General features: G+C 30.1%; 1 protein-coding gene across 3 annotated transcripts; it reads left to right on the top strand.

The window, feature by feature from the left end:
* Positions 1-1914: 1914 nt before the first annotated feature.
* LOC111301801 (kinesin-like protein KIN-14T) lies at positions 1915-21528 on the top strand. 3 transcript variants are annotated; one of them, XR_016328217.1, is made up of 13 exons: positions 1918-2173; positions 2262-2435; positions 2561-2644; positions 15421-15579; positions 15680-15786; positions 15953-16131; positions 16208-16369; positions 16578-16793; positions 16888-16925; positions 18474-18601; positions 19189-20360; positions 20441-20644; positions 21125-21528. XR_016328217.1 is itself a non-coding variant. In XM_022897775.2 (12 exons), the coding sequence occupies exons 2-12, from the start codon at positions 2270-2272 to the stop codon at positions 21067-21069; spliced, it is 2811 nt and encodes a 936-aa protein (XP_022753510.2). In that variant the 5' UTR covers positions 1915-2173; positions 2262-2269; the 3' UTR covers positions 21070-21528. The 3 variants fall into 3 exon arrangements, 2 of the variants coding, with proteins under 2 accessions (XP_022753510.2, XP_089600728.1); XM_022897775.2 differs by having other exon boundaries at positions 1915-2173; positions 19189-20644; positions 20954-21528; XM_089744602.1 differs by having other exon boundaries at positions 1915-2173; positions 19189-20644; positions 21125-21405.
* Positions 21529-21595: the final 67 nt, after the last annotated feature.

Below are 21595 nucleotides of genomic sequence, written 5' to 3'. Positions count from 1 at the left end.
AATTTTCATCTTCTATGTAGAAGTAGATTCAGAATTTTATTTGGGGTACCCACCTATAATAAATAATATTTGAGTCAGTGTTTTATTTGTAAAACACAGTATTTTATTATATATAATTTTTAATTTAATATTTTTATTAATAATTTTTTCATTATAATTTACTTCACCGCTACTATTAATGTCACTTATACATTTGAACACATTTTATTATTGATATTAATCTTATTATTATAATAATTAATTTTACTCTTATCATTATTTTCAATTTAATGGAAAATAATCTCACCACTCATATAAATGTAATCTCAATGCATTACAATCTTAATTTTTCACTGAATCAAATTTTATTGGTCTAAATAATCTTAATTTAGAGGTAAAATGCAGTGAACTCTCCCCACCATATAGTCCTATTGTACCAAATGGACCTTAACGATAGTTAGATTGCTCAATCCAAGTATCATGTAATTCGCTCATATTACACACTGCTGGTATCATGCGTGTACTGGAAGAAATAAAATACATCATTTTATTTTATTGAAAATGTCGGATAGAAAAATAGTTTATTCTTTTTCAAAATTATTGATTCTCGTTTCCGATTTGCAAATTCATGATGTATTGTCTAAAGCAATGACAGTTCTATTGTTTCTGGATTTATAGTATCGATTGAAGATCCGTTGACGGAAGTGTTTAAGAATATTTTTCAGAAGAATTTTTTTCTAAAAAAAAGTTCTTAATTTTTCTTTTTTAGAGATTTTATGGATACTTAATCCTAATACTTGGATCCGTCTCCACTTCTATATATAAAGTATTAATTCACACGATTATATACATATACATATATGTATACATTAATTCGTACGAATATATATATATTTATATATGAAAGATTCACTTAAATCAATGTAAATATTATGATGTTTTTTTAATCTTTAGATCAATAAATATGTATATTTGTATCCCATGAATACCATTCAAGCGGTTAGAATTTTTGAAACTCTAATATTAAAGTTTTGGATTTTAATTGAAGGTAGGTGAGACAAGATTTATGGGATTAGAAATTAAGAATTACTTTCATTTGTTTATCCAAGAGTCACATGCACCATACCTGCTCTTGATACATATCCAGGCCTCGATGGCTATAATTTCTCCTGAATAGAAATGCTTAATCTATCTAGATTGTCATTTCTCTATTTTGGGAATTCTAAATTATTAGTGTGCCATCCAATGACTAATGTGAGCGGTTGGGTTATTTGTTTCTCGAGAAAATTTGATATAATCATTCCCCAAATATTCATAGTACAATACAATTTGTCAATGGAAGTGGCTTTGATTTTAGTGAATCCTAACATTAATGTTTTTTATTTCTTGTTGTTTGAGTCATTATCGGAAGGTGCAACAGAATTTTCCCCGGTTCATTGATTGGTCTATGCTGGCGTAGTCTGCACACATTAATTTTTATACCGTCCATTCAAGGCAGGACCAAACCAAAGATTTGAGCACAACGCATTGACGAGGTCACACTGTCAAGGTTGGTGAGCTCATCAGTGGTAGCTAAAATTAGCCTCCTATGCACGTTATGACAGTGAGGGGTTCCTTATATATATATATATATATATCAAAGATAAAAAGAAAAGAGTTGTACATATTAATATTTATTTGAATCTCAATTTATAAGGTGTTACTTTTTAAAAAATATTTGTATAAATCAATAATATTAGATTTCAGATATAGTGACGAGCCTTCTACTCTAACCATTAGAATATAATAAAATTAATTAATCAGCAACTTAACTATGAATCATCCTAATACATATCATGGGGCCCTCGGTAAATATTCCTGCAGATGAAGGTAGGTCCTTGATCAAGGAGCTGATTACTGTCTCCTATAATATATGAAGGAATTGCAGTTCCTTTTGATGCATTCACATGGGATAGCTTTCCCCTTCTAAAGAAATTATTAGTTAAGGAAAAGGAGACTTTAAGTTGGTAGCAGGCTTTAAACAAATTCCTAAAAGAAGCATAGAAGAATCGTTAGAGCAATTCCAACGATCTCAATAGCCATGGGGAATTCAAATTCTACACATTCAAAACAATGGGGGGATGGCTCAGAGTGGATATTAGGATGAGTGGCTCCGAGATCCCATTTTAAAAGTCTAGGAGCATCGAAATTCATGGTATTTTTCTCTCTCACCTTTTCATCAATCCAAACCAAACAAGTTTCTTTAGGCCTTTGTACCTTCATTTTTTTTTCTTCTTTTGCAGTTTGCAGGATGAATTCAAGGAAATCTGTTCAGAATCTTAAGGAAACAATTCATTCCCTACTGGGATTCAAGTCACATCTTACTTCTACTTGGGCCAAGTCAGTTTGTGATATAATTAAAAATTTACCACATGAAGGATCAACTAGGAACAAAAATGACGAATCCAAGATAAAAGGTACTCCATTCCAATCCATTCTTATGCGGTGTTGTCTGCTCATTTTACTTGCTTGCTTTAATCACTTTCTCATTCTAATCCCTGCTTGAGCCCCTTCCCATTGATTTCTGCCTTCCTGTCAACAGAAGAAATCGCTGCCTTAACCGACTCCATAAACCAGTTGAACCTACAGAGAAGGCAGCTCTTGAATGATTTGTTGGAATTGAAAGGTTAGTCATATTTGTATTGATATTTTATAATCTTACCTATATAGGCAATGTTCCCTGTAATTTTTTTTTCTCCAACAATCATTTTCGAAGGAAAGATAAGAAAGAGGTAATACTTGAATGAAATTTTAATAGAAAAAAATTGAATAAAAATTCAAATAAATACTAATGGATTAATAGATTTTTTTTTATTTGATATGATACGATGGATTAATAGAACTTTTAAAAAAAATAAGTAATTTGATTAAATTTTAACATATTTTATTTTATTAATCTATACCTATACATGTATGAATTACAGTAGATTTAAAATTATCTATTTCAGTGTTAATATGATTTCAAAATCAATTTATCGATGCTTGTTTCAAGAACTTTAAAGAATCTATTTCTTATTATACTCTTTAAATAATTTTTTTCTAGTCTATGTAACAATTATTAGCATTATAGGAAAATAGGTTTTTAACGGTATTTATTTGCAATTTTTACAACATAACTAAAAAAATATATTTATTTTTTTCACCAATCAACCTCATTCGAGACATTTTCTTCATCTTCCTTCTCATCACTTTGAACATCACCAACTTGAGTATCGACATTACCAACTTGAGGAGTAGAAAGGACATCTTCAAACATCTCCTTCACTCTTTTCCTTGATTGATTCATTTTTTTATAAATAAAATTGATATCTTTTAACTTTGACAAAATATCAAACCCAATACTAAGTGAGAGCGCTTTCCTAAACTCTTCAGTTTTATCAAAAAGATGTTTTTGAAATATAAATCGATGATTATCATCTAACCACCTATGATGTACCATACAATTGAACTTTCTACTATTATATAACTACTTTGAACATGTCTACGTAGAATAATAAGGATAAGCATAACAACCTTGGTTCTCCAACCAAATAAATTCATATAAGTAGCAAAATCATTAATAGTCCGGTGCTCTAACTAGATAAATTCGCATAAGCAAGAAAATTGATAATAGTCCATAATAAAGTAACATGCTTATTGAGTTTTTTTTTTTTGACACATCATAAATCTCAACTCTTCCAAAGATTGCTTTAACTCTTCAATAAAAGGTTGTAAGTAGATGTATATATTATTTCCTAGACCTCCCTTGCTAGGAATTATCATCGGTAAGATAAATGAATATTACTTCATGGCAATCCATAGTAGCAAATTTTAAGGAATCAATATAACTAGCTAAGTACTACAAGGGTACTTATCACTTTAAACGAATTAAATTCATCAAATGCTAGTCCAAGCATAACATTTTTAGGATCAAAAGAGAAGTTTGAAAATCTAGAGTAAAATGATTTTCATGCCAAAGAATTAGCAGGATGCCTCAATGATTTATCATCCGATTATTCGTCATAATGCCACTTTATAGAATTTGTAGTTTTAGAGGACATGAAAATTCATTGAAGTTTCGGTATTAATGGAAAAATCATAAAACTTTTATAGGCTTTTTTTTTCAAGTATTTCATCATCATCCTCGTTCAAATTTTCTTTGAGATTTGTGTCCAACCAATGAGAATTATCACACACATGACAAGATTATTGCTTTTTTTTTTTTATCACTCCAATACAACATGCAATCAATAGCGCAACTATGAAAATTTTCTTATCCAAGACCTAATTCCTTGATCATATTCTTAGAATTCTTACAAGATTCATGGATTTTTGTGAAAAGAGACATTTATTTCATAAATTCTAATAATAAGTTCAAAGAGTTTGTAGTCCATCCATATAAGCATTTCAAATGAAAAAAAAAAGCATATAGAAAGACAACTTGGAATGCTTGGATCCCTTATAAAGTTTTTCATTCATATCCTTAAGCAACCTATAAAACTTTGATGCTTCTCTACTAGGTTATAGGTTACCTATACCTATCCCATGTTCCTCCAAATCATTCCCTTTAAGATTTGAATCATTAAATCTATCATTTTGGAAAGACTCATTTTGCAAATGTTGGTTATAAATATTAAAAGTATTTCACAACATACCTTTTATGTTATCTTGTCTAATAAAAATATGTTGGTTTTGGAAAGTCCTTGAAGTTGAAAGAACTCTAGTTGATAACTTTGAAGGTACAAAATCTCCATGAAAATACCAATGAACGTATCTCAAAAGAAATCTAATACAAATTAATTGTTTGAAAATGTTAGCTTTATAGGTGAGATGGTGATCTAAGAGAGGGGTGAATTAGATTTTTTTAAATTCTTCCCAAATAAATGATTTCAATATAATTGAATGAAAATTAAAACAATAAGCACTTTTGATAAAAATATAATGCTAACAATAATAATTAATGAACCTAAAGTCAAATACAAGCAATAAGAAATTGTACGGAGATAGGAATAGAGAAATCAAACACAATGATTTATAGAGGTTCGATCCTTCTCCACAAGGCACCTACATCTTTTCTCTTGGTTGTCCACACAAAGGCTTCAATCCACTAATTGAAAAAAAATTCTTATAAGATACAGACCTATCTTGTACTAAATCTCTATCTTTTTCTCAAGGCTTAGATAGCAACCTCTACCCTTATAGTGTCAAGAATATATACCTCACCTTTTGTTCTCTTCTACCCTTGTATATCAAAGGTAATTTTGCAAACAACAACCTCTCTAAGGCTAAGTGTTTGCTAAGTTTAAGTACAAGAAAATGATGAATGAACAACAAATATAATTTGGATACAATAAATACAAAGATATGGACTTTGAAGCTCTAAAAACTCTTGATTCTTTGAGAGAATGAAAATATGGCTTATTGGCTCTTGCACTCTTGATTCAAAAATCCTTTTGGTGTGTTAGAGTACTCAATTTATAGAGAAATTGAAGAAGTAGCTGTTGGGGAAGCTTGGGAAGTGAAAGTAGCCGTTGAATGCATGAAAAAATAACCGTTGGTGTGATTTTGTCCAGACCCGATCGATCTCTTCCTTGAGGGGATTGATTGGTTCAAGTTTTATGCCATTTCATGTTTAAAAAATATGACCCGATTGATCCCTTCCATGAGGGAATTGATCCTATCAATGGTTAGGTGATTGTCTTTTATTTTGCACTATACTCACTATTTGATCATATCTTAAGTTATATAAATCCAAATCATAAACCGCTTGAAGATTTAAAAGCTAGACTTAAAGGGCTTTCTATCCATATAAAATTCATCACCTAATTCATTGAGTACGAATTATAGTGAATTTTCAAAGTTACCCCTTATGCAGTTTTTCTAACAACTATAAAGTGTCTAGTAAAAATTCAAAATCTTTTCTTAAAAAATTTGGATTTTGATTTTGTTTAATCCATTAAAAAGTAGACCCAAAGAGCTTTCCAACCATATAAAATTCAAATATTAAAACTTTGTGAATTAATACAGAAAAATAAAATAAGTTCAATGTTGGAAAACTTTGTTCTTGTAAAACAACTTTCTTAAATTAATCTTTTTCTCAAAATCAATGTTATCAAAATTGTATAAAGTCCAAAATGAATAAGTTCACTTTAAAAACAATAATTGGACTTTCATTTAAGCTCAAATAAATAATCTTTAAAGATAGATTTGGTTTGAGAAACACGAAACCAAGAAAGGTTTGTTTAAACTTTGAAAATCATATTATTTATTTAATACCAAAATATGAAACTTAAGAACATGTACTAAATAAATATTTTTCAAACTCTTGATCAAGCTTATTTAGCTTTAATGTTTTGTCATTTCAAAATAAGGATCAATTCAAGGCTAACAGAAAACAACTTCACTTATGTGCCAATCTATATTAACACACCTCAAACATGGACATAATATCATATTATCTTCACTTACATTCTCAAATGCAAAATTAAGAAAATTTTCTACTCATTGTCGATTTTTTTTACTTAACCTCGATTTTACTTTTATCCATTTACTACTTGCTACATCCTAAAAACCAAAGTTATATAATTAATTATGTGAAAGCAAACTCTGACATACTTAATTATACCAAGTATTACGCCAAAAATTATAACAATATTATATCACCAAAAAACTTATTGTACTTTTTTGTATATTCTACATGAGTTTTTTACAACTAAGATTAAATTGAATAAAAAATTACATAATTCATTAGTATAATAAAAAAATTAAATAAGAGAAAATAAATATAAAAGAATTTAATCATAAAGTTCATTAAATAAATAAAAACATGTCTAGGTAGACATTTGGTAGCCCAAGTAGGCATGAATTAGAGCACAATAGGGTATCAACAGTTGAGCATTCATCCAAGCTAAATGATTGAACATTCATATAATCTTATCTTATCCTAAAGCAGTTTTAACTCTAAACTCCAGTCATCAGAAGGCTCTGCATAGCATTCAAGTTGGGAAAACAAGTTTGGTGTATGATTTTAATGGACAAATCTTTGCAAGATATAGTTTAATAAGATAGTGAAGGTTTTAGTAGATCATAAAACGATGCCCATTTATGGTTGATGCTAGCATATTTTTATGCTAGCTAAGCATAAGCAAAATAGTTTTGGTTAGGTAATAGCCAAGGTAATGTCTCTATCTATTATTTTGCCCACCACTTATTTTAGTAAAAATCAATAGACAGGAAAAATGGAAGAGGTTGTGGCCAATAAAAATGGACTTTGCTTTAATCTAAAGCTATGCATCGAAATAATGGTCTTACTTTGACAATTTTACCATTTTAGCCAAAATTTGTTTTTCCTAGTCATCAAATTTTGCATTTTAAAATTAAATTGACATTTTTCACCAATTCAAACACCAACAAACTAATTCACACAATTTTTATAATTAAAAATTCATGCAACCAAAAACCTATAACAGAGGCAAATAGGTTTATTGATTGAGAGAGAAAAGAGATGAAAAAAAGCTGGCTTTGAGAACTAAAGAGAAGTGCAAATTAGGAAATGTCACCGTTTACCTTTGAAAAACAGCCACAACATCTAATAGTGTGCCATCGTAGAAGATGGCTTTCTAAAATCAAATGGAAAGGAAAAAGGAAAGGAAAGAGAAAGGAAATGAAAGGGAAAGGAAAAAGAAATGGAAGGAAAAGAAAGGATAGAATGCCGATTGTAGAATTTGGGAAAGAGAACAAATAGAGATGTGTTTAGGCATGAAGGGGGCTCAACTGATTTTATTCAATTTAGGGATAGTTTAATGGTATTTTTTTAAGAAAATGCCATTAAATCTTACTCAATAGTGATGTTTATTAAAAAAAGCCACTAAACAATACCAATACGGTATTTAGAAAACTATATTTTATATTTAATAAAATTTGAGAATTATTTTACAGTGTTTTAGTCTATAAACACCACTAATGTTTGATGCTTAGTGGCATTTTTTGCTATAAATGTCTTTATCTAAATATTTAGTGGCGTTTTAGAAATAAACATTACTACCTTTGTAAAAATAGGGAATATTGCAATATTTGTTAGTAAAACATTGCTAAAAAGTATAACCAAATACCCATTTTCTTATAGTTTAAAGTTATCTACATATCTTTACATTCCAAGTCCTAGGGTTCTAGGTGGATACCCAAGCATTAAGTAAGAGAGACTTTATGAGAAAGAAGTTTTTACTAATTAAGATTAAAGCTTACTAATTTTTACAAGTACATTTGTTTATTTATATATAACATATCTCAATCCCATTGGAGAGATAAGCCTTTACAGGACTTATGTAAAATTCTATTGGGAATATAATTCTAACTCAACTCATATTTGAAATTAGATAATGCTTATGTGAATGTACTAACAAATTTGGGTTCACTTTACTCGACTTATATTCCAACATCTCATACTTACTCACTTTAGGCATTAATGTATACTATTTTTCAAAAAACTTTAATTATCATTATCTTTCATACAAGTAATGGAATGTGTGACTGTGTGAAAAAGAATCGGTTGATGAGTTTTATATCAAGTCACCATCAAATTAACTTTACACATTCACATTAAATATGAGTTATATTTACATTAAATATAAGTCATAAATGAGTTATATTAGTTATACCTCTCATATAATTCATCCGAAACTAAATATATCCACACTAAAATTAAATATATATGATCTCTCATATAATGCATACAATAGAGCTATATTTGATTTCTAATTGAATATATTTACGCTCATAATTTTATTAAACATTTACCTCAATAAAACTGATTGAACAATGAATCATAAAACATATATGTCGTGTCAATCAGTTTTTTTTTAGCCACTAATGTCAATCTATTTAAATTTGATTGCTTTTTTAATCATGCTTCAATAGACCAAACTTATGATGTTCATTAGATACATGCTAAAGTAGCAGCATCAAGCCTCAAACTCATGACATAGTTTTAAGTCATAAAGGTTATAAATATAGATATGAAATCTACAAGGCTTACACAGTAATGAAACAAGGATCCATTTTATTACTCCATCAATATTGATTGAAATAGCATTTACGGTGTGACATGTATGCTATATTAAAACTCCCATTAAGGGCATGTTATTTTGTTTACTCTCATCCTACATATAGTAAAATATCAGTGCGATCATCCTTGTGAGAGAGCTAATCTAAACCTGATGACATTTTACACAAGAATATGATAAAGTGCATTAATTTAAATTAAATAATTTAATAAGAAAATATAACTTATATCTCATTCATAAAATTTTGTATAAGCAACATACTCTAACTCCATTATGGATAAAGAGACACAAGTTTTCTTTGTACCACACTAATAAATTTTATCACCTCTTACTATGAAAGCATAGCTAGATGTAGATTTATGCTCATATTTATTGACACCACCATTGACATCAGTACATTTCATCAATTTGATACTACAACTATGATAACATAAGACATAATTAATAGTTCTTTGAAAATTAAAAATATTTTTGATAACAATCTAATAAATATATCTAGAATTACTTTGACATCTACTAACCATTTCAATAGTAAAGCAAATGTCTAGTACACATCATAGCATACATTAAAGAACCAACTGCACTGGCATACGAAACTTTAGTCATTCGTTTCTTTTTTTCTTATGTTTTAAGGTATTGATTAATACTAAGAATTTGACCCCTTACCATTAGAGTGCCTATAGGTTTGGCATCAAGTAATAGAAAGTGTTAAAAGATTCTTTTAATATATATTTATTGAGACATATTTAAAAGTCTCTTGAAGAGATCCATTTGGATCTTCATTCCTAAAATATAATCAACCTAACTCATGTCCTTCATATTAAAAGTTCAAGAAAATTGCTCCTAAATGACAATTATTAATTTCATATCATTCCTAGCTAAAAAAATGTATCAACATAGAGTGATAGAATTAAAAAATTTTTCCCAACTCTTTTGACATAAACACAATGATATTTTTTTATTATCTCAACTTCAATGAAAGAAACAGCTTGATGGAAACAAAAATGCCATTGCTTGGATGATTGTTTTACCTTTAGACCTTGAAGCTCTCTGATTGAACCATGTAAATTTTTTTTGTCTAGTTATCCATCGAGGAAATTAGACTTCACATCCATTTGGAATAATTTTAAATATAAAGTGCAATAATTTCTAGGATAATAGAACAGAGACAAATTGGGAAAAAAGTTTTCTGACAGATCACCTTTTTTTAGGTATAGTCATTTTCCACCATTCAAGCCTTATATTTATCAATTAATTTATCAGCTTCATGCTTGACTTTGAATCCCCATTTATTCCCAATAGCTTTACACCCAAGTGGAAGATCAATTAATTCTTATATTTTTTAGCTGTTAAGTTTATCTATTTTTCATTGCATCCATCATTTTTTCAAAAATTGGTCAAGTTATAACTTCCCTAAAAGGAACCAATACATCATAATTTGCTTCTTTAATCTCAAAATGACGTTTAGAAACTACTTCACACTTATTCTTTCATAGATGTTAAGAGCTTTTTTAACGAGAATATTTCCACTAACTTTGGGATTACTCCCACTTACTAAATGGTGCTCCCTTTATTACTATTTTCATTATTATTGTTATTCATTAGATAGAGTTATAAATCTCCACCAATATCCTCATATAATGGAATGGCTCCTTCAAGAGTTAGTTCTTTAAATTCTTACAACTTGTATAGTTCAAGATCATTCTTAATTTCACTAAGACTAGAAAAATATTCTTCTAGAAAATCCACATTGAGACTCTATTTCAGTCATTCTTCTATTAAGAGATTCACCATACATCATATAGCATTTAGAACAATCATGGTACCTTATAATGATACATTTTGTTGCTCTAAAAGCCAATTTTTCATATTTACAATAAGAATTATGAGCATACCCAATTGAACCCCAAGGTTTAAACTTTCCTAATTAGGTCTTTCACCTTTTCATAATTCATAGGTATTGAAATAATAGACTTTAAGGCACTTGATTTAAAATGGAAACTACAATTAAAAGAGCATCTCTCCATAAGTAAATTGAGAGATTGGCTCATAGATCTTACCATGTCTAAAAGTATATGACTATTTATTATCATCATATCATTTCATTACAGAGTACTGTGAATAGTTAATTACATACTTATTCTTTTTTTTGCATGCAAATATTTAAATTGATCTAATAAACATTCTTGAAAGTTTAGAGAACCTTAACGTTCCTCTCTTATTGATTTTTAACCTTTATAAAAAGAATGTTTAAAATAATTTAAAGTTTTTAATCTTTAAGAGAACAAATATATTGATCTATACCATGAATAATCATCAATCATACCAAGAAAAATAAGAGGCTTAATGGCATGACTTTGCATTTATAGGTCCATAAATATATAGATGGATTAAATTTAAAGATTGAACTACCTTTCTTGTTTTACCAAAAGGTTTAATGTAGACTTTTCCTACAAGGTAAGGTTCATAGGCAAGTAGGCTAATCCTTTTAAAAGAATTAAATAAACCTTATTCAGCCAACCTTGTCATTTTACCTTGGTTGATGTTACCCAATCTTTTATACCATTTAATAAAATCATATTTATTATCAAAGTAAGATAAATATAAAAAGCATACTATTATTATATTTTAAATCCAATGTGAAGAAATCATTGTTCAAATGACCATGGCCATAAAACTTATTTCCCAAATAAATATACAACTAATTTCCTTCAAAATGAAAAAAAAAAAATCATAACTTTAACAAAACTAAAAACTAAAATATGTTTTATTGAATTGATGGTGCACACAACATATCCTATAAAAGTAAGGTGTGCCAGTCATGCAACTTAAGTTGGTAGGTTCCAACACTAAGGACCTTAAATGGTCTCATTTATTATAGTAACATAATGGTTACTTGTCAAAACTTGATTGCAATATACAAATTCTATTGTCTCGAATTATACATTTTGTTGCTCATGAGTCTACAATCTAACGAGTAATAGAATAAGCAACAAGAACATGTAAACAAATATAAGTGCTAGCAGAGCTGGACTTGGGTTGGTTTTTTTTTTTCTTTTTTTGCTTAGTGCAATCACAAGCAAATGACCCAATTTTCCACAGTGGTAGTATTTGACTTTGTTGATGTTCTTCTTTCCACGTTTGGCTTTTGGACACTTAGTAACATTGCCATCCTTTAGTGTTAAATTCTGAGTAGTTTTTTGCTCAAATCCATTTTGCTAATTTTAGTTGGACCATTTCCTCTTTGTGCCAACCATCACAATTTACATTAGCAATAGCCCAAATCACCTCTTTGCACTCCCACTCAAAGCTCAAAATGATGAGATATATCATGAAAAGTATTCACATTATCATTATATGTTAGCACCAATTTCACTTGACTCTAAAAAGTCTCAAGAAGGGATCTTATAATTAACTGAATTGTTGTTCATCAATGAGCTTATTTCCAACCACTTTTAACTCCCTTATCATTGCAGAGATTACCCTTAAATGTTCTGCTATAAGTGTGAAGGTTTTATAACATATTGGTGAAACTTAACTTTCAAGGCTCAAAACCTAATTGTAATTGTTCCACCAAATTTAAATTTAAATTTCAATTAGTACCAAAATTTTAAGTAGTTTGAAAAGTCTTATACTCTCTAATAACATCATCATGCATGCAACTTAGCATAGTCAAGCGTACACTGTGATCCTTTTTAATCCAACTTTGGTAGTTTAAGTCTTTCTTATGTTGGGTAGCCTTTAAGTCTTTCTTATGTTGGGTTTCATTCTTTTACTTAGATGAATATATGCTATTGGTTATAGTTTCAAGAATCTCTTTTTATTTAGAAAATAATGAATCTTCCTATGCCATATATCATAATTATTGTCATTAAACTTTTATTTTAAATCCATGATTGCATTTTTTGGTTGATATTGTCTATATCATTCATTCGCAAAATTCTAATTAAGCACCTTATCTTATTCTAAAAATAATAAAATATCAAATTTCTTCTTATATACTAAGATTGAAAATTCCACTTGTTAGATCCATAATCATCTCTTAGTATATAAGCTGAAATAAATTATCCAACTATTTAAAATAAAATATAGGGTCTCATTCTTTTTATCCATATTATGTAATGCTTTTCATCATATACATAAAATTAAATAAATCATGGCATTTGATATAATGACATGTAAGAAAAAGATATTCCATAATATATATCAATATTCTAAATATTAATGCCATACTTATCAATTATTAGACCTAAAAATTATTTTTTAGTAAGATTAATTAATTAAAAATATATCATCATAGAGTACTTCGCATTTTTAAGATTCTGAAACTACCTCCCACTCAACAAAAGTACTCATACACATGTTTCGATGTGTGAGAATGAATTTTAAAAATAAATATTATATATTTTTTATAAAAATTACAAAAATATATGATGGTAATTTTTGAAAAATCCAAAAAAAAGAAAAATTTTTTTTTGAAAACTTCGATGAAAAAAGTGTTCTAAAAACGTGCCAAAAAATGCCCTTACGTGCCACTATTGAAAAATAATTTTTTTATTAGATAAACTTTTTTAATTCATCTATCTTACGGACCAAAACCTTAAATCCTTAATTTTCATTAATCACAGTTGAAAATTTCTAATAATGTATGCCTAGAAAGCTTATGAGACAAATATTTTAACCATATAAATTTTGTGCCTTGAAGTTGAAGCATGTGAGAGAAATACATAGTCAACTTTTTTAGGTATGATTATAAGTTTTTCCCAAACCATAAGTGCTTTTAATATCAAACTTTTACCACAAATTCATCTAAGGTATATATTTTTTTAAAAATTTTAGTCAATAAGCATGTGCTCAAAAATTCAATCATTCCAAGTTATTAAAAAAAAATTCAAGAATGTAAAAAACCCGTAAAAATAAATATAGAAAACTAATATACTAATGCTCAGATATCACTATAAGAATAACATTATATTAAGAACCTACTCTAATTCTTATTTAAATTCCCAATATCAAATTATCAATACTTGCTTTACGAATCTACGAGGATCTACTTTTCATTCTACTATTAATTTTTTTTTTTATCTTTTTAGTTTATCGAATAATTATAAGAGTTGTCTACGAATTTTTACATTCCAAGTCTTAGGGTTGTAGATTGGTATCCAATGAATGAGCAAGATAAAGTTTAGGAGAGAGAAGTTTTTACTATATTAATTGGGATTAATACTTATTAATTTCTAGAAGAACATAGGCATGTTTATATAGCATATATATAAATATATATTTATTTATATATATCAATCTCATTGGAAATAAACCTCTAATAGCACTCTGATGTGAAATTCTACTACGAATAAATTCTAACTCAACTGATATTGGTCATTAAATAATGCTTATATGGATGTACTAATGAGTTTGAATCCCTTTAACCCAACTCATACTACAACAATACTATTTATGAAACTCGTGATTGAATTTGATGTCATGAGTTAAATGAGACAACTCTATTATAAAATTATTCTAAGATAGAAAAATTTTATATTTCATTTCTCCTTAAAAGTAGGAGTTAAATTTCAATATTTTAAAATTTTATTTTTATTTTTTACATTTTTAAGTAACAACAACTCCATTTATCTCATGTTTAAATAATTAAAAATTTTATTTTTATTTAATAAAAAATTTAAGTTAATAATAAATTATCTATTTTTTCAATATTTCACCGCATAGTTAATTTGCGTAAAACTAATTATTACTCAAATTTATGACAGAATTTTTATATCCGCAATTAAAGAGTATGCTTTTTGTATATATATGGATCTGTTTGGCCCGGTGAAGTTTCTATAGCGAGTGTTGCTAAGGTAGAGGTATTTTAAAAAATGCTATAGAAAAAAGTTAAAAAAGTGTTTGGAAATCTTGATATAGAAGTGTTGCAGAGTGTTGAAAAAACTGTTCGATAATATTGTTGTATATTTTTAATAAATAAAAAATAAAATAAACAACTTTATTAGTTTTTTATGAAATTTTATTAAATTTAATCACAAGTTTTTAAGTAAAAAATAAATATAACAAAGATATATTTTGTTCATTATAATAAAAACAAATAAATTCAGAAGAAAAATGAAGAAAACCAAAAATAATATAATCCTCTTTATAATATAATTTTATAAATTATTTAAGAGTAAAGTAAAAATTTTATAAATCCACCTATAGCATAAGCTAAATCCTTCTGCTTTTGCAGTACACAAGCTAAGCTATGCACATATGCCATTGATCTATAAATTTGCTAGTTTTAATTTTCAAATCACTTTAATAAGAAATTTGAAGTAAGCATTGGAAATTAATTTCCTACATGGCATTGCAGGGACCATTCGTGTATTTTGCCGAGTGAGGCCCTTAACGTTTGGGGAAAATTTAGGACCTGTTGTAGCATTGGATACAAGTAACCTCCTTCTAAAACTTGCTGATAACAAAACTAAAACATACACCTTTGACAAAGTGTTCAACCCCGGTTCATCTCAAGGTAACCTTCAAATCTTCCTGTTCCTTCATTTCATCATCTGTTTAAACTACGTTTTGCATATCCAAATCTTCACAATGGATTCCATGTCTTTGAATTTCAGATGGAGTTTTCTCTGAAGTTGAACCAGTCATCAAATCTGTCCTTGACGGTTACAATGCATGCATTTTTGCATATGGTCAAACAGGAACCGGGAAAACCTTCACAATGGTGACTGACTGTCTACTACCATAGACTACTACCTTTTTTATTATAATTATTGAACTACTTATATTCACAGTTTACCTGCCTCAGTAGCTTACACAATCCATGTTATAAAGAGATTTGATGTGATCAACAATTCAAACGAGCTGATTCTTGACGCCCAAACATACAGGAAGGTACTTCGGATTCCCCAGGAATAGTGCCCCGGACAATTGAGACTTTGTTTAAGCAAGCAGTGGATAGCAACCATTCTTTCCTTGTAACGTTCAGTATGCTTGAGATTTATTTAGGAAATCTCAGAGACTTGCTAGTACCACAACCTATGAGGACAACAGACCCTCTGCCACCATGGTGAGTATGAAATACAGTTTGTTGAGTGCATTACTGCAAATGCCTGCTGATTGGATGCTGTGATGTTTCTGTGCAGCCTTTTGATTCAAACAGATCCCAAGGGAGGAACTAGAATTGAGAACCTAGTTTCCATCCAAGTAAGTGACTTCCACCAAGCTTTGAAGCTGTATAGATTAGGATGCCAACTCAGATCAACTGCCTCAACAAATTCAAACACAACTTCAAGCAGATCCCACTGGTAATAATTTTTACGGATAAGATTTTCAAGTAATATTTAAGGCTCAGATTATCCAGCTCATTTCTAGTCTCTAAAGGACCTGAGCTTGAGAACCATTACTGGCAGGCAACTGCTTTTGATTTCTGATACTAATTCTGGGAACTGCAGAGTATATAGCAATACTATCATTGTTCTTGCTTTAAGTATGTTGTGTCTGTTGCTCCTCTAGCATGATTCGCATCTCAATTACTTGCTTCGATGCTCCTGAGAGGCGACAAGAAACAAATAAAATTTGGTTAGTTGACCTTGGAGGAAGTGAGCGTGTGATGAAGACAAAGGCATGTGGGAGAAGACTTGATGAAGGAAAAGCCATTAATTTGTCTCTTTCTGCTCTTGGAGATGTAATACATGCTCTTCAAAGGAAAAAGACCCACATACCATATAGGTAAGCCTGAGAATAAGTACGAGTTCCTAGATAATGATCCACCTGATTTAATGAATCATAGATTTAACCCTAAATCACAAGCTTTTTTCTACAGGAACAGCAAGCTGACACAAGTTCTTAAAGATTCCTTAGGTAACTGATTCTTCTTCACCAAATTCCATTTTTCATTAATCTAATTGTTTTATCTAAGTTGAATTCTAGAGCTAGAATGATAATTGGTAAACCTAATCTCTCTGCACTATATACCTTGGAAAAATTATAGCTTCTATTCTTATCTTTCAAGGGTTACCATTAGGGAGCATTTGATTCACGGAATATATGATTCCCTTCAAAAATTCTACTTTTCATAATGTGATTCCAGCATTTGGCTCGCAAAATCTAAAATTCTCTCGAATCTAACATTCCCAGCAGTGTCAACAAATGGGAAAATAATTCGGAATCAGAAACCCTCTTCTTCCTAAGAGTTTTTAAGATTCCTGCTAGAAAGTATAATTTATCACTTTTGCCCTGAATAATTGGTATTTCTAGTCTGTTATAACTTTCAATATCACAAAAATTGCATCATGAATCAACACCAAATCTGACATGGGCATAATAAAATATTCATTTTCAATTGATTAAAAAAATTGGTTCAATATGCTACGTTTCTCATAATAAATGTAGTCATTTAAATAAATGTACTACGTTTATTTTCTAATAATAGACTACGTTTGATAATAAAAAATGTAGACTATTATTTAACATGACAATGCTAGAAAGGATCTCCCCCCATCTTCCCCTGATTCACTTTCAGTTTTCATAAAAAAGCTATACTTGGACGTATGAAATGAATCAAATCAGTGGAATCATATAAACAACCACACACGACACCGAATCGGTGATTAGGAGAATCTGACTTTGAGGGTTGGCAGCTTTAATGGAGAATTACATACTATGTACTTCTCAGAACATAGCGGAGGTTCATGGGTGAACACATCAGAGCTTGAATTTCAAGAGTAAGATGATTTTGGATATTGGCCGTCAATTTTCACTAGTTGCAGCTGAGTATTCAAATCGAGAATGGTTGTGATTAACAAATGTTTTTTATTATAGAATTCTTCATTAAGAAATTTAGGATTTTGCATACTTGGTCTATAAAATTAACAAGATGTATAAATATATAAATTAAATTAATTAAACCGCTTGCAAGTTAAATAAATAGATATATTATGAAAATGTTAAATAAATCAGATATTCATAAGTTAAATAAATATATTATGAAAATGTTAAATAAATGATTATATGAATGTCATATGTTATTCATGTATCATTAAGAGCAATATAATAAAAAAATTCATTAGGTACTCTTAGATTCAACAAACCAAAAACAAAAATCTTACATTCTCTAAGGTAAATAAAACACATGAATCACCCCTTCCCTTTGACTATCACTTTTCCCTGGAATCACTTATCCTCCTAGTATCTAAGAATCTGCGAACCAAACACCCCCTAAGGATGTTCTAACATGATTATAACAGTCAAAGGAATTCATTAGGGTTCATGTTTTCTCAAAAACAGACAGGGTGATAGAGACAGAATGGTTCAGTTTGTTGGAGTATCTTATATGCGTATAAAATTTTTACATTTTCGTTTCCTCATAGTAGTTCGCTTTTATTGATATTCTCATCTTAATACCTTTAGGTGAAGGTTCAAAAACACTGATGCTTGTACATGTCAGTCCCAAAGAAGGAGATCTCTGTGAAACAATATGTTCATTAAATTTTGCAGAAAGGGTGAAAAGTGTTCATTTGGGGCATGAGGAGTCCAATGTAAGTTACTTGTCTAGTTTCGTATACTCATATAACTTCAAAACTTAATGGTACAAGTATCAAGTTTGATGATGCACAACTAACCTGTTAATGAGATCCAAAACTGTGTTGTGTAGTAATAGTATAACTATTTTAGTAAATTCTAGATCAAAATGCAGAAATTAATGCCAACAAATATTATGCATGTAAATTGTTAGAACAGAGACTGAAGAACAAGTATGGACAAAACAAAGGAGAAAGAAAATAAAACAAAGAGATCTGTGAGATCTCTAGTCATAATATGGATTTGAAGAAGCTACATTAGACCGGACATTTCGTTTTTAAGATAACTTGTTGAAAAGAAATATAAGACTCCATGAAAAAATCTGCTAGGATTCTGCTGCATGAATATCCATTCACATGGAAGAAATGAATAATTAATGTTGAACATCAACACTCTAAATTATTAACGGGCATTACCTGGAGGTTTTGAAATGGTTGCCATCTCAATACCTCATCTCATCATTTGATTCAGAAAACTCTTATATCTCATGATAAATCCTCTTATGAACTAATGGCAATCACTTGAATGAACCATGAAAAATCAGGAAGTAAGAAGCCACAAGGAAGCTGCTATGAAAAATCTGCAGCAGAAGATTGAAAAGATTGAAGATGAACGTCAACATCTTAGAAGAAAGATAAAAAAGTTAAATGACAAATTAGAAGAACTGACAAGGACAGGTCTATCTTTGGAAGAGCAAGAGGAGCTTTCTCATTTATCTAATGAAGGGCCACCTCTTGAACTTGCCTTTACGAAGAACAGGATTGGAAATGTCACAACATCTTCCCAATCACAACTGCCTAGATTTATGAGATCAACTATTTGCAGCAGAAGCAAAACAGGGATGGAGCATCAAACTTTAGTAGGCAGCGATCCATGTCACTCAAGAAGGAAAAGACAATCTCGGCGAGCTGAGTCAGTGACTTTCCCAGTGAAGAACAATTCAGAGTGCAACTCTGACCACAGCATTTCAAGATCTACATGTGCAGTGGAATTGAACAGGAAAACTAGTATCGATAATGACACAGTATACAGCCAAGATGCATCTGATTGTGATATTCAAACGGTTGTATTCCCAGAGCAGCACGTATCACAATTGACATCGAATCATCAAAGGATGGGCCAGGTTAGTCACCCTGAGAAAAATGGAAGTAGAAAACCAAACAAATGCAACTCCACAAAAGTTTTAAAGGCTGATCATTGGCTTGACTTATATAAGGATGAACCTAGTATCAGTGGTTCTCCTCCAAGGAATAACTGGGTTTTAGACATGCCTATTCCAGAGAAGAAACATAGGTCAAGTGGACAGAAAAAGGCAGAGATATTAAGCAATGAGAAGGTATCTATTTATGACTTTGCAATGCAAAGGAATCGTAGTAAAAAGCAGAAGCAGGCTGCATTACAGGTACCTGGAAGGCCTGTTTCCGAAAGGTTGGTAGACAAACCACCAACATTAAAGGATTTATTTGCTGAGGAATCAAGATCTAATTTCATTTCTCCAACTCATGCAACAAAAGGCCAGACAATGAAACACCAAGAAGACTCACTAGACGGCTTATTGATAGTGGACAATCGAGATGGCAGTCTTTCTCCACCTGATTCTTGCTGCGATGGATTAGAACAATTTGATAATGACGATGAATTTTATGCAACACCAATGGTGCAGGCAGTAAAAGACAGCGTGCAATGTTCAGACAGTTCCATGACAAAGATTAGCAGGTACCAGTTCTCCCCATCTGACTTGGATAACAGCATCAGCAACTTACAAGAAATTTTTGGTGTTGTGGCCCAACCATCAGAGCTGGAATGGTACCATAAACAAGTGATGGCTATAGGACTTGCTGGAAAGGAAGACATGGCAGCCTACTCACAATCCTCACCAAAAGAGATTAGACAAAACCTGCCCAAATTGAAACCTCAAAGATCATTATTAATTGACGACAAAAAACAAAAAGACCTCAGGATGACACTCATAAAATCACAAGAAATTACACAGAACAAAGGTAAGAATTTTGAGGCCTAAACCAAAAATGACTCTCATCTCTAACTACATTCATTCTCTACATGTAGCATGCACCTTAAGCTGACTTATGTTAGAACATAAAACCCTAGTAATATGGTTACTAGAGTCTTAATCTACATCTCTATAAATTGATTCTAATGTCTAACATGACTCTCATTTCTAACTACATTCATTCTCAACAAGTAGCATGCACCTTAAGCTGACTTATGTCAGAACATAAAACCCTAGAATACGATTACTAGAGTCTTAATCTACAGCTCTATAAATTGATTCTAATGTCTTTTTCTAGGAGCATGTTATATCCTTAAACAAAAAGTTCAGATTTCATGGGCCACTGCTCTTCTAGGATTGGGATTCCTTGACTTGGGTTTTGATCATGACTTCTTCAATGGTCTAATACTTTGAAGCAGCTGCAGTAGATGTCAGAGTGACAATAACGAATTTCTACTTTGGTCTGCAGTAAATTTGGAGGTTGAGCAAATAATAGGATCAAATGTTTGCACAAAACCTCAACCTTCTTATCCATCTCTTGCATATGCTAAGGATTTAACCCCAGTAGGACAATGCAGCATCTATGCATATTTGGAACATATGGACGTGCCATGAGATAGTTTTTCACTTCATCTTTAAGGTCCTACACAAAGTCTATCTCGACCTCCTTTTCTTCTGGTGCAAAGAAACAAGAGTGACAAAGTTCTGGATGCTCACCAAGTAGGCTGAAGAAACTGTGCAGCTACTGTAAAATATGTATTTATAAATTAATTTCGTCACATGGGTACTAGGTCAGGTGATTTAGATGTTTCAATATGATAAAACAAATGTCAGATATTATCCTGTTTACGTGATTCATATCTCATTTTATAACTATTCTCTCTAATCTCATCTCATGACATAAAATGAAAACTGAAAGCTTAAATAAATGATATAATAA

This window comes from Durio zibethinus, chromosome 15, assembly GCF_047325235.1.
Source record: "Durio zibethinus cultivar Kanyao isolate XHJ-2024 chromosome 15, ASM4732523v1, whole genome shotgun sequence".
In the NCBI taxonomy this organism is placed as follows: Eukaryota; Viridiplantae; Streptophyta; class Magnoliopsida; order Malvales; family Malvaceae; genus Durio; species Durio zibethinus.
Note: the sequence above shows the minus strand (reverse complement) of the source record. Positions and strands in the feature narration are given on the sequence as shown.